At 37.9% G+C, this 14,004-nt stretch overlaps 1 protein-coding gene across 1 annotated transcript in view; it reads left to right on the forward strand.

Moving 5' to 3' along the window:
* Chl1 (cell adhesion molecule L1 like) overlaps positions 1–14,004 on the forward strand; it is a 74,050-nt gene that overhangs the window by 38,745 nt on the left and 21,301 nt on the right. Inside the window, exons 10-15 of the mRNA XM_051203475.1 lie at positions 1,053–1,193; positions 1,803–1,914; positions 3,237–3,403; positions 4,490–4,655; positions 7,482–7,606; positions 13,183–13,284. Coding sequence (XP_051059432.1) covers positions 1,053–1,193; positions 1,803–1,914; positions 3,237–3,403; positions 4,490–4,655; positions 7,482–7,606; positions 13,183–13,284 — 813 coding nt within the window. The remainder of the gene's footprint in view (positions 1–1,052; positions 1,194–1,802; positions 1,915–3,236; positions 3,404–4,489; positions 4,656–7,481; positions 7,607–13,182; positions 13,285–14,004) is intronic.

Raw genomic sequence — 14,004 nt, forward strand, 5'->3', positions numbered from 1 at the left:
CCTCTGTATTTAATTTTGATCAGTTAGTGGTTAGCTCCACACTCCGATTTAAAGCTAGCTTTATTGCAAGAATGTTATTGTAATAGCGCACAACAGACTTTAGTTCACAAATAGATAGGAAATGGAAGCAAACTAAATGTACTTCAACTGATAAGTGGATGATGTAAATATGGTACATATATACCAAAGTCATACTATTCATCCATAATGAAAACAGAGACATGAAATTTGGGGTAAACAGATGTAACTAGAAAATGTGATATTTAGTCAAGTAACCCAGAGCCAGAAGGATAAACTCCACATATTCTTTCCCATCTGTGGTTCCTAATTCCACATCTTCAGATGTGAGTAAATACCCTGGAGTAACTTCAGAAACCAGACAATAAAAAAAGGAGATCATCAGAGAAAGTAGGGTGGATTTTGTTGTTAAAATGTTGTAGAAATGGCAACTACTTTCAAGAAGAACATGAATAGGAGGAGGGAGTGAATGATGAAAGGTGGAAGAAAGAAAGATAGAAAGAAAGAAAGAAGAGTTAAGACTGGTGAACTATGTACTTGAAATGGCTAAATGACTATGTAAAGCACACAAAATAATGGCATATATCCAAAAATGGAAAAAAAGAGGGAAAAGGAACCAGAAAAAAATGTTGTCAAGAGAGAAACTGGGACCAGTTAGGCTCTATTATTTTGCTATTCACGGGGTAACATCTAGATGCAGATGCTGAAGTTAGTCCTCTCACAGTAGGACTCAGATGTCAAACATGTAACCTTCAAAGTTATTCTGATCAGGGATACAAAAATGAAATGAGCTGTAGGGCAACCTGGGCTCTGGTAATATTATGTGAAAGCATAACTTGAGAATGCAAATGCAGAATGCTCTGAAATGGTGCCTGTGTTGATTTGAGCAAAATGTGAAGACATGACTTTAGTGAAGTATTTTTCACCCTAAACTGGTCTTAAAATATAGATTTTGTGTGACACATTTAATAAATGTTTCATAAATATTTTATACTCTGTTCTTTATCATGCTGACATTCTCTCTTATCTTTCAGATCATCCATTTCCTGGTGATGTTATGTTCCCCAGAGAAATCAGTTTTATAAATCTACAACCAAATCATACTGCTGTATATCAATGTGAAGCCTCAAATATCCATGGAACCATCCTTGCCAGTGCAAACATTGATGTTGTAGGTGAGCATACCTGAGTCTTGACTTCATCTGCTATTTGACAAAGGAAATGCTCAAACTTATAGTCATATGTATGAGCTATTTTATATGGTGTGTCTATTCAATTCAGTGTGGGAATGCACATGTGTTGTTCATGTGGAGGCCAGAGGACAACCTCAGGTAACATTACTCTGGTACAAGCTACTTCACAGATCTGGGACTTATGAAGTACCTTGAATTGTTTTCCAAACAGCATCAGGGATACTTGTTTCTTGATTTCCATGTGCAGGATTACAATTTTATGCCTTTTAAATTTTGTTTTAAACATAGGTTTGGGGAAATGAAATTTATTGACTGAGATATCTCTCCATTTTGAAGTTCCAACTGAATTTTTGACACATAAAACATGGGGAAGAAGATTAAAATATGGTTCACTTTATATGGAGACATTAGACCTCAGGCTTAGTTATGTTTTGAGAATGTGCTGGCTTTAGATAATATTCAAATATTCAGGAATATAAACTGAAATGTTCAGCCATCTTCTATTTTTATGACCATGTCAAGGATATAGAAAATGTCCTTTATACTTAATGCTTACAGAAAGTTTAAAATCTTATCTTTATTTCTGACTAGATGTTATCCCACTGATAAAAACTAAGAATGAAGAAAATTATGCAACCGTGCTTGGGTATAGTGCTTTCTTACATTGCGAGTACTTTGCTTCACCCAAGGCCACAGTGATCTGGTAAGATGACTTGCTCTTCCATTAAGGGAATGGATGGGGGGTTTCTTGAGCCACCATTTGGCAGCCTGAACTGTATCTGTGTTGTTGCTACAGACAGCCAATGCTTTGAGAATAAAGAAAGAGATTTAATTACTCATCCCTCCTAAAAACACTGACTAGAATTCTGCATTTTTAAATGAAGAAATATACAAAGCCATTTGTGTTAATAAAGCAAACAAAGAATTAAAATAATTGCTAATATAATTTAAAATTATTTTTGTTTATGATGGATCTGTCTAAGGGTTGCTGTGGCTTCTGGGTGGTCTGATTATTTATCTTATTTATCAATTACAAACATGCTTAAGACTTTGCTAACATTCATTTTGATTTTAGTAATGTTATTGTTGTTTAAGTCCAAACATATCCCCATAAGCATCTGCTGTGTTAGTTGCTTTACTACAAAGTTTGGTTACTTTACTGTGACATTATTGAGTTAGTTTTCTACAGGGCCTGGAGTAGGAATAAAGCAGTGAGGTCAGGCTATGCAAGATCAGAGTCACAACCCGTATAATTCACTTGCGATGTGTTTTCCACCGTGTGCCTTTGGTTTTGACTTTTCAAAATATTTGATTAAAATATTGTTTATCTTGATTTCTGAAGTGTTTTTGGATTTTGCATCTGAGGCAAGTCCCTTGCACTTCTCAGGCTAGCCCTCACTTTGTAAAACCTGTGCCAGTGGCCCATTGGTCCTCTGCAATTGTGAGCACAAGCAATCACTTACTGTGACATGCACAGGGTTAATCAGGCTGTGACATAAAATGCTTGGAGAATGGATGAATGTGGGAGAAAATGAGCCTGAGGTTGATAGGGTAAGTGTAATGCATGTCCTTAGGAGAGGCAAGACTTCCTGCCTTGCAATATGTCTGAATGACCAATGTTCTCCTAGGACAGCAGGCGGTTGGGAAGGTTCATTATCTGTTTCAATTACTAGCTTTCGCATTTGCTAACTGGAAGCAGTCATTAACTAAGGACTTCACCATACATAAGCCAGAAAATATTTATTAAGCTTTGAGGACACACAGATAGCAGTGCTGGAAGCTATGAGAAAGACAGAGGCAACTACACAAGGAAGGAATTCGGTTTCTTTTAGCTATAGTCTGTTGGTCAGCTCTGATAACACAACCTGGATAGTTCTAAGAGAAAAATCAGTATCTACAAGAACATTTCAGATGCTCTAGCAAGCACCCTAAGAAGATCTAAACCTGGATTATGTCAGTGAACAGTATCTAAAGAGTACAAAATTGTGTCCGAATCAAAAATGACTCATCTCTGCATCTCCACAGGGAAGTAGCTGATGAAGCACATCCCCTTGAAGGTAGTCGGTACCATACCCATGAAAACGGCACACTGGAAATTTACAGAACCACTGAAGAAGATGCAGGATCGTACTCTTGTTGGGTAGACAACGCAATGGGAAAAGCTGTCATCACAGCCAACTTGGATATTAGAAGTATTGTTATTTTGCTTTTGCTTTAATGAATTCTCACATGAGTTCAGTTTCTCTTTGTCTTCTCAGACAAAACAGTGTTGTTTAAGTTTGAGCACCTGTTAAAGTTCCTTTGACAAATTTTCAAAGGCCACCTGCATTGCATCTGAGAGACTATTCATTGTATGACAGGGTGTGATCATGGATTCGGGCCATCTTAGCAGGTGGTGGTGTATTGATGGTGGTAGATGACTATCAATAGCTTAAGAAATTCCTATTTGGGTACATTTTCAGATCTATGTTTTATTCAAGTAGTGAACTTGAGGTATTACCAAGCACCAATTTTGTATGAACATTTAACAAAATCATAGAAGTTTGATCTCAGAAAAAAATAAAAAGCTTGGACAGGCTATCCTTGTTCTCTTTAAACTAAAAACATCCTTGTCAACAGCATTTCCTCTTCAGCTGCCAATAGACTCAGGCTTCAGTTGAGGTTTTATTTTAATTGTTTTTAATCTTTGAGTTTCATCGTTTTGATGGTAACAATTGCTTTTGTCCTAAATTATTATTATGCTCCTTGACTCATTCAACAAGAAATGCCACAAGTAAATATTGACTGTCCACAGTGTCCTCCCTCCTAAGCTCTGGGAGTACTTCTGAGTTAGAAAACAAGTTCGGGCTTCCTTTTTACATGGTTTATGTCTTATTCTCCATGTTTGTGTGTCAGGGCTTCAGCATTTATTTCAGCTTATGTTTCTGATTTGATAAGTATGTGAATTTAAAATCAATTTTCCTTATAATATATCTGGATGATACAGAGTGAAAATTATATTAGTTTCAACTTCTAAAGACATTTGTTAGTCCCTACTTTAGTTATTTAATTTATCAAGGAATGGTAAGAAAACTGTTAACATTAAGTGGTGCTTGCATCTAAATGTTCTCCAGTTTAATGTTAGAAAATTAATGTAGAAAATTACAGTGGGACACATTGTATGTAAATTTGACAGTGTTGTGACAACTTTGATTGGTAAGATTGTAGACATTTAATAACAGGGTGAGCTGTGTTCTGCAGTTCTAACTAAGACCTTTGTTTGACTGGACAACATGCAGATGCTACAAAGCTGAAGGTTTCCCCAAAGAATCCTCGCATCCCTAAGTCACACGTGCTCGAACTACACTGTGAAAGCCAATGCGACTCACATTTGAAGCACACCTTGAAGCTGTCCTGGAGTAAAGATGGAGAGACTTTTGACATCAATGGCACAGAAGATGGCAGGTAAGTAGTACACTGCTATGAAAGGACATTGGTGCATATGTGTTTAAAACTTCACATTAGAAAAAAAAATCCCCCAAATTGTTCACACAGCTTTAAAGTACAAAAACTGACTCATTATAGTGCAAAAACTGACTCAAATGTTTCATATTTCAAATCAGTATTCAGAAAGTCTTAAATGTTTGTTTTTATTTTATATGTTCTTATTCTTCTTCTTGGCTTACTTTTTATAAAGCATGATTTCGTCTCTCAGTGCAGGAAATAGAAACTAGCTGTGAGATGCAGATTAACTGTATAGGTTTATGAGCATCTGGAACTATTGAGAACACTGGAAGAGCAAGATGTCAAGGGTGTTGCTGTTTTGGGGGGGTTCTTGCTCATTGGCAGTATGTCTGTGGTCCCAGTATCTGAAAACTTATGCCTCCTCCTCAGATAGCCTGCCCCCTTTATGCTCTAAGACAAACCAACAGTTGCTACCCCATTGTCTGCCAGAGCCACTGTTCATACTACTTCCTAAAAAGGCAGTGTTTAGTCCTTTCTACCTGCGAGTCTCCCAGGAGTCCTTTTCACCCATAAACATCCCAATTATATCTAATAATCAACCTGTAATAATATATTGCCAATATTACCTGGCCCTTCTATATGTAGGAGTAGCTTTCAGAATCTTAGGCAGATACTAAAATGTGTGTGGTCAAGTGCATTCTATAAAAAAATGTTCTATTTAAATCCCATGCCTTTATTTATGATGTAGGTTTATTTACAGTACTTTTAATACTCAAAACCGTGTGGATGCTCAGCAAACAGCCATTATACAGTGAGATTTAGAGAATAATGTTTTAAAAATAATGTACCTGTTGGGTACAGAAGCAAGTCTAAAAAATATTGTCCATCCATAATCAGTTGAATCTGTGAATCTACAACTTACATATAAAAGAATAAAGGTGTATTTCTGAGTATTCTGAACAGGAAAATACAGAAGATAGAACAAAGAGGAAAGTATGAATGAGTGTTGAGAATCTCTGGAGTTCATGTGCAACAAAAAGAGAAAGGGATCAATAGAACCCAGTAGAATCGGAAGAGTCAGAATGCCTGCTTTCTCTCTGTTAAGTCACACAAAGGTCTGCTCTGCTTCAGCTTGTCCTTGAGTGAAGTCATACATGCAGGCAGGACATTGTAATACATTAAATAGATAAAAGACATCATAAAAAAAAAGAGGTCAAACATCATCTGAAATTACATAGTAACTCTGAAGGTCTGGAGATAGCCCAAGTTCTCTTTCAGTGAGCTCTCATCAGAGTGTTGGTTAAAGGAATGGACTCAGACTCAATGGAATACAAATCCCAATGCTGGCACTTAATGAATTGATGCCCTCACACTCTCTGCTTCGTGCCTTTCTACCCTCACTTTTTATAACATGACTAGATGGAAAAGAGTAAAATCTAGAGGGTAAGATTATTGTAAATTAAGATTTCTCAGAAGTAAAAAAATATAAGAAACAAACCATGGTTCACTTTTGTTCAGATCATTCATTCATAATTTCTCTATTCGCTTCCTTTCACAGCTGTTACTTCATTGACCTTGTTGTTCTAGTGTCTATGTTTGTGTACATATGCCATTTCTTTATGCAATGGTATTAGTTTCATCTGCGACCCCTAACTTATTGTAGTGCAACTCTTCCCCACCACTAACTTCCAGTGCTGACTGACAAATAATCATTTTACAAATTGATGCAAGACTGAGGTTCACTACCTCCAGTCAAAAGTCAGTCACATATGATTCAATACTGTTTCTCATTCCTCAAATTTTTTTCATTTTATTAATTTTGCATTAAAAAATTTAATCATGGAAGACTGTCACCCTTTCCACAAAGAAGGCATCACTTGTAGTGTTTTTCACCTGAATAGCTTTTACTGTGAATATTTTTTAAATTTCATGGTCCTTTATATAAAAAATATAAGGATTATATTTGATAAGGATTATATTTGATAATAATCCTAAAAGTATAGGCTAAAAGATAAAAATTGATAAAGGAGTGTTTTTTTTGGGTGAGGAACTATTGCACAAACATGTAGAAATGAATTTTAAGAAGCTATTTGAAGTGATTTGCAGAAAGAAGTACAGGACTGACACCTAGTGTTCAAATACACTAAATGCTTCAATTATGACATTGGATGCTACTTGTAGAAGACAAGCAAGGAAAGATCAAAACAGATATTGCCAGGCTTCATCATAATATTCTGATTCTGTGGAACTGGGTTAGGTTCTAGAATATTCTTTTTTTTTTCAGAAGCATCTTCCTTGATTCTCTATAAAGTTCCTCGCACATAACATAATAATTATGTAAACACCAGCATTCAGGAGGAAGAAGCAGGTAGAACTTTGTGAGTTCCAGGACAGCCTAATTAACAGAAAGAGTTCCAGGACAGCCTGGGAACCAGAGAGAAGCCCTGTCTTCAAAAACTAAAATCAAAACAAACAAAAAAACCAAAATCCTAGCTCTGTTAGTATGACGTGCTTCTTAAACATGGCAGCCAGCCCAAACCTGTGTCACAACGCCATGGTTGGATTTTCTAATTTGTAAAACTGTGTTTCCATTTAATTGTGTGTAGTCAAGTATATATACTATGAGACTGTATTCCCGGTTTTCATCTGTGACTCTCTCTGGTAACATTTGTATTATATGAACTGATTTTTTTCACTCTGACTTGAATTATTTTCCATGAAGGAATTTGCATCATTGCTTGTTAAGGGGTCTGTATTTCTGCTGTTGGAGATGTTCTGATCTCATCACACACTTTGTCTTTGCTTCCTCTACACTCCTGCCAACAGAATAGTGATTGATGGAGCCAATTTGACCATATCCAACATCTCAGTAGAAGATCAGGGTATTTACTCCTGTTCTGCTCAAACTGCTCTTGATAGCATTTCTGAGAAAACTCAAGTAACTGTCCTTGGTAAGTGAAAACAGAGAGAATCTCTGCACATGCTTGCTGTGACTGCTTAACTTCTTTTGTTTCTAGGTGTTAAATGACTTCCTGAACCTTCAAGTAAAATTTGATTTTTGTTTGTTTGAAGAGCAACTTCACTTTTAAATCATTTCTATTCTTCTCACATAAAAGAAATTAATTAATGCTTAATTCCTTTTCCCTATGTGGGAAGTTTGCCAGTAGCAGCGGGAGATAAGTGATTCTGGCAGTGGGAAGAAAAACAAAGATCTCAATCCACCCATTACTACTGTTCAGAGAAGTGGTCTGAGAAGAGGAAAGAGCTCTATGGAAGCCTGTAAAAAGGGGATGCCCAGTGGTGGATGCTTGGTGTTTCTACTTGACACCAGAACCTTCGGTTGAGGTCCCAGACTCCCAGAAAGTTGAGCATGGACATCAAATATTCAGTAAAAGGAACACACTTGAATTTTTAAGTACTAATTGGAAAACAGTGTGCACACTTCACTAATGCAATCAACGCATTTAACCCTGAAATCGTCAGCATTTATAGGCCTCAGACCATCTGCTGGCTGCTTTCCAATTGCCTGTCTCCACTGACTCACTGCCAGCTCTTCCACCTGGAAACCTGCCTCGTATGGACAACACCAGCAAACCATTTAAGCTGTAGCTTGTTTGTTGCTATAGGTACAGACAGTGTCCTGAGAAGTGTGGAGGGCGTTCACACTCCTTCTCTCCCTGTACACAGGCTTGCTAAATCTCACTGCCAAAGTTATAGCTCCTCCAGGAAAGTTTTTCCTGTGCAACTCCCACCACTAGAATTTCAAGCCAACCTCTAAAACAGGCTCTGGATATTCTTCCCACATGCATCTAAGTAGATGTTCCTGCTAGCACCTAGTGACATTTCCCAATGTAATAAGCTAAATATCACCTATGACCCTGCCAGCTACAGATTGCTTAACAATTTCCATCTATGTAAAGTTGAGCAAGCTGCCGTTGAATTCCTTTATGTGAAGCCAATAGCTACTAAATTGAGTACAATTAAGTACAACCTACATTGTGAAAAGTATAGATTTGGCATGAGATGTTCAGTTCTAGGTAAGTGAGCTTCTTCAGGACTCTGCAAGTGGAAATAATTAACCCTCTATTAGCAGCATTTGGAAGTTATAGAAGGGGAGCATCTGGTGAGCTATGCTACATCTCTGCTACCATGAATAAAGAACATCAGGACACATGAGCTTTCCTGCTCAGTATTTTGAGTGGTTGCAGCAATGAATGATAGGCTTTCTGCTGTTGGCACCCACCTTCTGAATTTTGCTGCAAATGTTAAATTCACCCTTATGATTAGTCTTCCATTATCTAGCTCCATGAAATTTTGGTAATGTTAAATAAACAGTGGCTTTGATCATACATACTCTTTGTGTATATGGTAATCTAATATTTTAGTAATGTTTGAAAATTTTTAGGTAGGATTGGATGAATTTTTAAACCTGCTTTCTTTGATTTAAATTATAATTTTTTAGTTTTAATATCTGACTAAAACATATCAATACTTGATGATAAAATGCTATTGGACATGGATGTATATTCTAAAATATTCTATCCTAGAAAACAAAATGTTAAAAGACTAGAAATAAATAAATTTGCTTAGAAGTTGTTTCCAGAAGTATTAGCATAAATATTATTTATTATTTGTTTTTATTTTACATGTCGATCCCAGTTCCCTATCCCTCCCTCTCTCCCTTTTACCCTCTCTTCCCCCTTCACATGCACCCTGACCACCTCCTCTCCCATCCCCCAGCCCAATCCCACATGTAGGGCAATGCCATCCAGGTAGGGTCATGTAAATCTGTCAACTCATTTGAAGTAGGGACTAGGACTTCTCTCCAGTCTCTAGGTTAAGGGAGTATCCCTCCATGGGGTCCTTTTGTGCACCAGAAATACATCCTGGTTCCACTGTCTGAGGTCCCTTAGACTGCTCAGTCCTTCTAGCTGACACCCATATTCAGGAGGGGGGTCTGAGTCAGTCTGTGGGCCTGTTAGCTCCTCCTTGTTCAGGTCAGCTGTCTCTATGTGTTTCTGCAACCTGGTCTTGTCCTCTCCCTCTGCATCTGAATTCTAGTTCGACTCAGTGTTTAGTTATGGGTGTTTGCTTCCATTTCCAACAGGTACTAGATGAGGGCTCCATGATGGCAGATAACTTAGTTGTTGATCTCACTATCCAGGAAGGGCATTTATGGTAGCCTTTCCAAGGTTGCTCAAATTGTTAGGTGGCAGCAGTCTTGTAGGTCTCTAGACCTTTCTTTAGGTTCAGAGTTTTCTCTTCAAACCAATAATGGCTCCCTCTTTTATGTTTGTTCTCTCTCTCTCTCTCTCTCTCTCTCTCTCTCTCTCTCTCTCTCTCTCACACACACACTCACACACACACACACACACACACACACACATATTCTATGCCTACCTTGACTGGATTGGAGAGATGGCTCAGTGGTTAAGAGCATTGACAACTCTTCCAGAGGTTCTGAGTTCGATTCCCTCTTCTGGCCTGCACTGGCCTGCAGGTAGAACTCTGCATACATAATACATAAGCAAATAAATAAATCATTGTATTTTAAGAAACAGTTTTCAAAGTCTTTGCTCTTCTGGATTCATGTGATATGTGAAGAAGTCAGATTTTTCATCTCAAGTAAAACAGGAGTTAGGAGAAAGAGAAGGAGGAGAGGAGAACATGTGGGACCAGGAAGATTGAGTTGAGGGACAAATAGACAAGAGTGAAAACAAGAGATACCATAATAGAGGGAGTCATTATAGTTTTGAAGAGAAAACTGACTGTAGAGAAATGTCCAGAGAACTACAAGGATGACCCCAACTAATAATCTGAGAAACAGTGGGAAAGGCTAACTTATATGCCCTTTCCTGATAATGAGATTGGTAACTACCTTTCATGCCATCCTAGAATCCTAATCTAGTAGCTGATGGAAATAGAAGCAGACACTCACGGCTAAACACTGATCTGAACTCCTGGAATCCAGCTACAGAGAGGGAGGAGTGATATGAAAATGGGTCAAGACTAGGCTACAGAAAACCCACAGAGACAGATGACCTAAACAGGAGGAACCAAGGAGGCCCCTCAGACTGATAGCTGGGATTGTACAGACCCAGACCCCCTGAATATGGGTCTCAGTTAGAAGGCCTGGGCAGTCTGAGTGACCTATGACAGTGGAACCAGGATATATTTCTCATGCATGAAAGGACTTTGGGAGCACATTCCCCATGGAAAGATACTTTCTTAGCCTAGAGACAGGAAAGAGGGCCTAGACCCTACTCCAAATAACGTGACAGATTTTGATGTTCTCTCCTGGAAGACCTCACCCTCCCTGTGGAGTTGGGGGTGGGATGGCAGGGGGGTTGGGGGTCATGGCAAGGAGGGAAAGGGAACTGGGATCAGTAAGTGAAATTAAAATATATATATGAAACAAGACAGGGATGGCCAAGGAGGATACCTCAGAACATACTGGATTCTGAGCAAATCCTAAAGAGAAAAGTGAATTCTCTAAGCTCAGAAATATAGAACTCTATTAAAGAAATGCAATTCGTGGAGAGGGAGAACTGGGCTGAACCTATGGCTGAACCCTGGCAAGCTATCTGATCATGAAGCCCTATCCCGAGGACATACTTTCTTATTTAAGTACTTGACCTTTTAATAGTCGTGTGCTGAACTTAAAACATAAGCATATTGCATTCTGAACTATAAACAATGCTTTTTTCAATGTACACTTCACAAGAATCTGCCAAATAGTAAATGCCAGCATGAACAATAGCTTTTCTGTCCCTTCCAAGCTAAAGCATACATCCTTGAATAATTGAGAATATTAGAACAAATTTGGAAATTTAAGTTTATTTAAGAGACTTCCTTTTTAACACACACACAAATGTATATCTGACTTAAATATTTGTCATTGCCTTTGATTTATCAGTTTCTGTTATATTTGCCAGTGCTCAATATGCATCTGCTATTATCAAATTATTTCCCACATTTTGCAGACACCAGGACATCCGATAAAAGATATTATAGCATGCATAGATTTGACTGTCATTTATTTCAGTAACATCCCAAATCAATTGATGAAGAGCCATGCAACCCTCACAGTCCTTGTCTTGTTTATCTGCCACCATAGGAAATAATTTTATTGACTAATAGAATGACTTTATGCATGACTGAAGTGAGAATATATTTTTCACTTTCTCATTTAGTCACAAAACACTTATGTGCAAGGTACCATGAACAATACAAAGATTAATAAGACACCCCTTCTCTTAGAGATACTTTAGTCCCACAAAGGAGAGAACTTGGCACATAGATTAGGATGAACTGGAGGAAATCAGTGATCTACTAGAGCCCCATCATATCTCATAAACCTGGCCATGCAGAATCATCATGTGTACAAGAAATTTGCAAGTGCTCTACTGGGTATCTCTCCTTCAGTAAACCAGAGATGAAAACAGGGACACCTGAAAATCTCCAGACATTTCTATGGCCTGTCAGTCAAGCATGACCTTTGGAGAACCACTGTGGCCAACAATGAAATAGAATCTATGGGGCTTCCAAGATGTGTACAGCATGGGAATCAGGGCAACAAAACAGGCATCTGAACTTTCTATATGGCTGACATTTGTTTTGCCAAGTATTAAGATCATGTTTGTTTATAAAGAAACACAGTGGCATGCCCAGCTGAGCTTGGACAAACTCTCAGGCAGTTGTAGCAAGTTTTCTCATCTGACTTTCTTTGGACCACGAGGCCACAAATAATTACATGGAGACCTATTATTAATTATGAAATTTTGGCCTTTAGCTTAGACTTGTTCCCAATTCTTACTACTAAGATTAACCAGCTTTTATTAATCTATGTTCTGCCACATGGCTTTTTATTTTTCTTCCATTATACATGTATGACTCCCTCCATGTCTCTCTGGCATCTCTCTCATGCCAATATTCATCTCCTCTTTCTTTCTCTCCCCCTGAAAACCGCACCTATCATCTCCTGTTTCACTATTGGCCACTCATCTCTTTATTAAACTGATCAGGAGATGCCTTGGCAAAGACTTATCTTATAGTGTACAAAACGATTATCCCATAACAGGTAGTTTCTTGATATTTTATTTTTACTTTTAGGCATCACTGACAAAAGTAAAATATTTTCAAGGTTCAAGTTCTCTTTGAATCAGGGGAGGGGTGGTGGGGGAGTGGGTCTGGGGGGGACAGAGGGGAGCTAAGACAGAGCTGGGAGGACTGGGAAGCTGTGGACAGGATGTATTGTACAAGAGAAGAATAAATAAATAAAACTTGAAAATGTGCTTTGTGAACTTTAAAGAATCCTATTTTTTTTTTTTTACCATCAGCCATGTGAATCAGTCCTTAGAGTAAAGCAGTGACAGATACACTGGAAACTTTGACGATTATTTCCCCTCAGAAAGCTGAACTTGGTTTGAAAAGGGTTTGTGCCTCCCTACTGTCTCTGCTCCAGCAACATCATTTTTCCTGTAAGCTGTTCACTGTCATGATACAGCTATTTTTTGTTATTGTTTAGGTGTTCCAGATCCTCCCGGATCCCTTCTCTTGTCAGAAAGACAAAACAGGAGTGTCCGGCTGTCCTGGCAAGCTGGAGATGATCATAACAGCAACATCAGTGGTAGGAAGGCTTTAAATGACCTTCATCTTCACCCAACAGAGTCAAATTAATATCATAGTTATTTTCATTACAATTGGTAGATTATCCTTATTCTTAAACTTGATTTGTGTATTATTATTATGTGTGTGCGTGTGTTTATCTTCTTACATGTCTGTATACCACATGAATGCGGTACTGGAGGATGTCAGAAGAGGACATTGCATATCCCCTAACTAGAGTTACAGATGGCTGTGGGCTGGAGAATGAATCTGGGTGTTCTGTGAGAACAGCAAGAGCTCTTAACTGTTGAGCCATTTGCCCAGCCACTGAGTTAACCTTCTTAAAATATTCATATAAACTTAAGTCTTTGTACAAGTGTGTATCGTTGACCATAGCCCCATATTATCCTACTCTCCCTTCTACTGCCCATCACTTGTTAGTACATTTTGTCATGTTTAGCTTGCCAATTTTAATTCTATTTTCACGTCACATATATGTATATGATTTTATGCATGTATATAAAACCCAAGAATTGTGTATTAAAATGGACAGATGACTTTGTCTTCCTGAGACAGACTGGCTTAATTTACTTAAGATTATTTTCTCCACTTTCATTAATTTTTCTGTAAATGCCATGACTTTTTAAATTCAACTTTGTTTTTGTTTTGTTTTGTTTTTGAATATTTTTAGGAGTGCAAGTTCCTGTGCGTATATGCGTGCGTGCGTGTGTATGTGTGTGTG

This window comes from Phodopus roborovskii, unplaced genomic scaffold (assembly GCF_943737965.1).
Source record: "Phodopus roborovskii unplaced genomic scaffold, PHOROB, whole genome shotgun sequence".
NCBI classification, from domain to species: domain Eukaryota; kingdom Metazoa; phylum Chordata; class Mammalia; order Rodentia; family Cricetidae; genus Phodopus; species Phodopus roborovskii.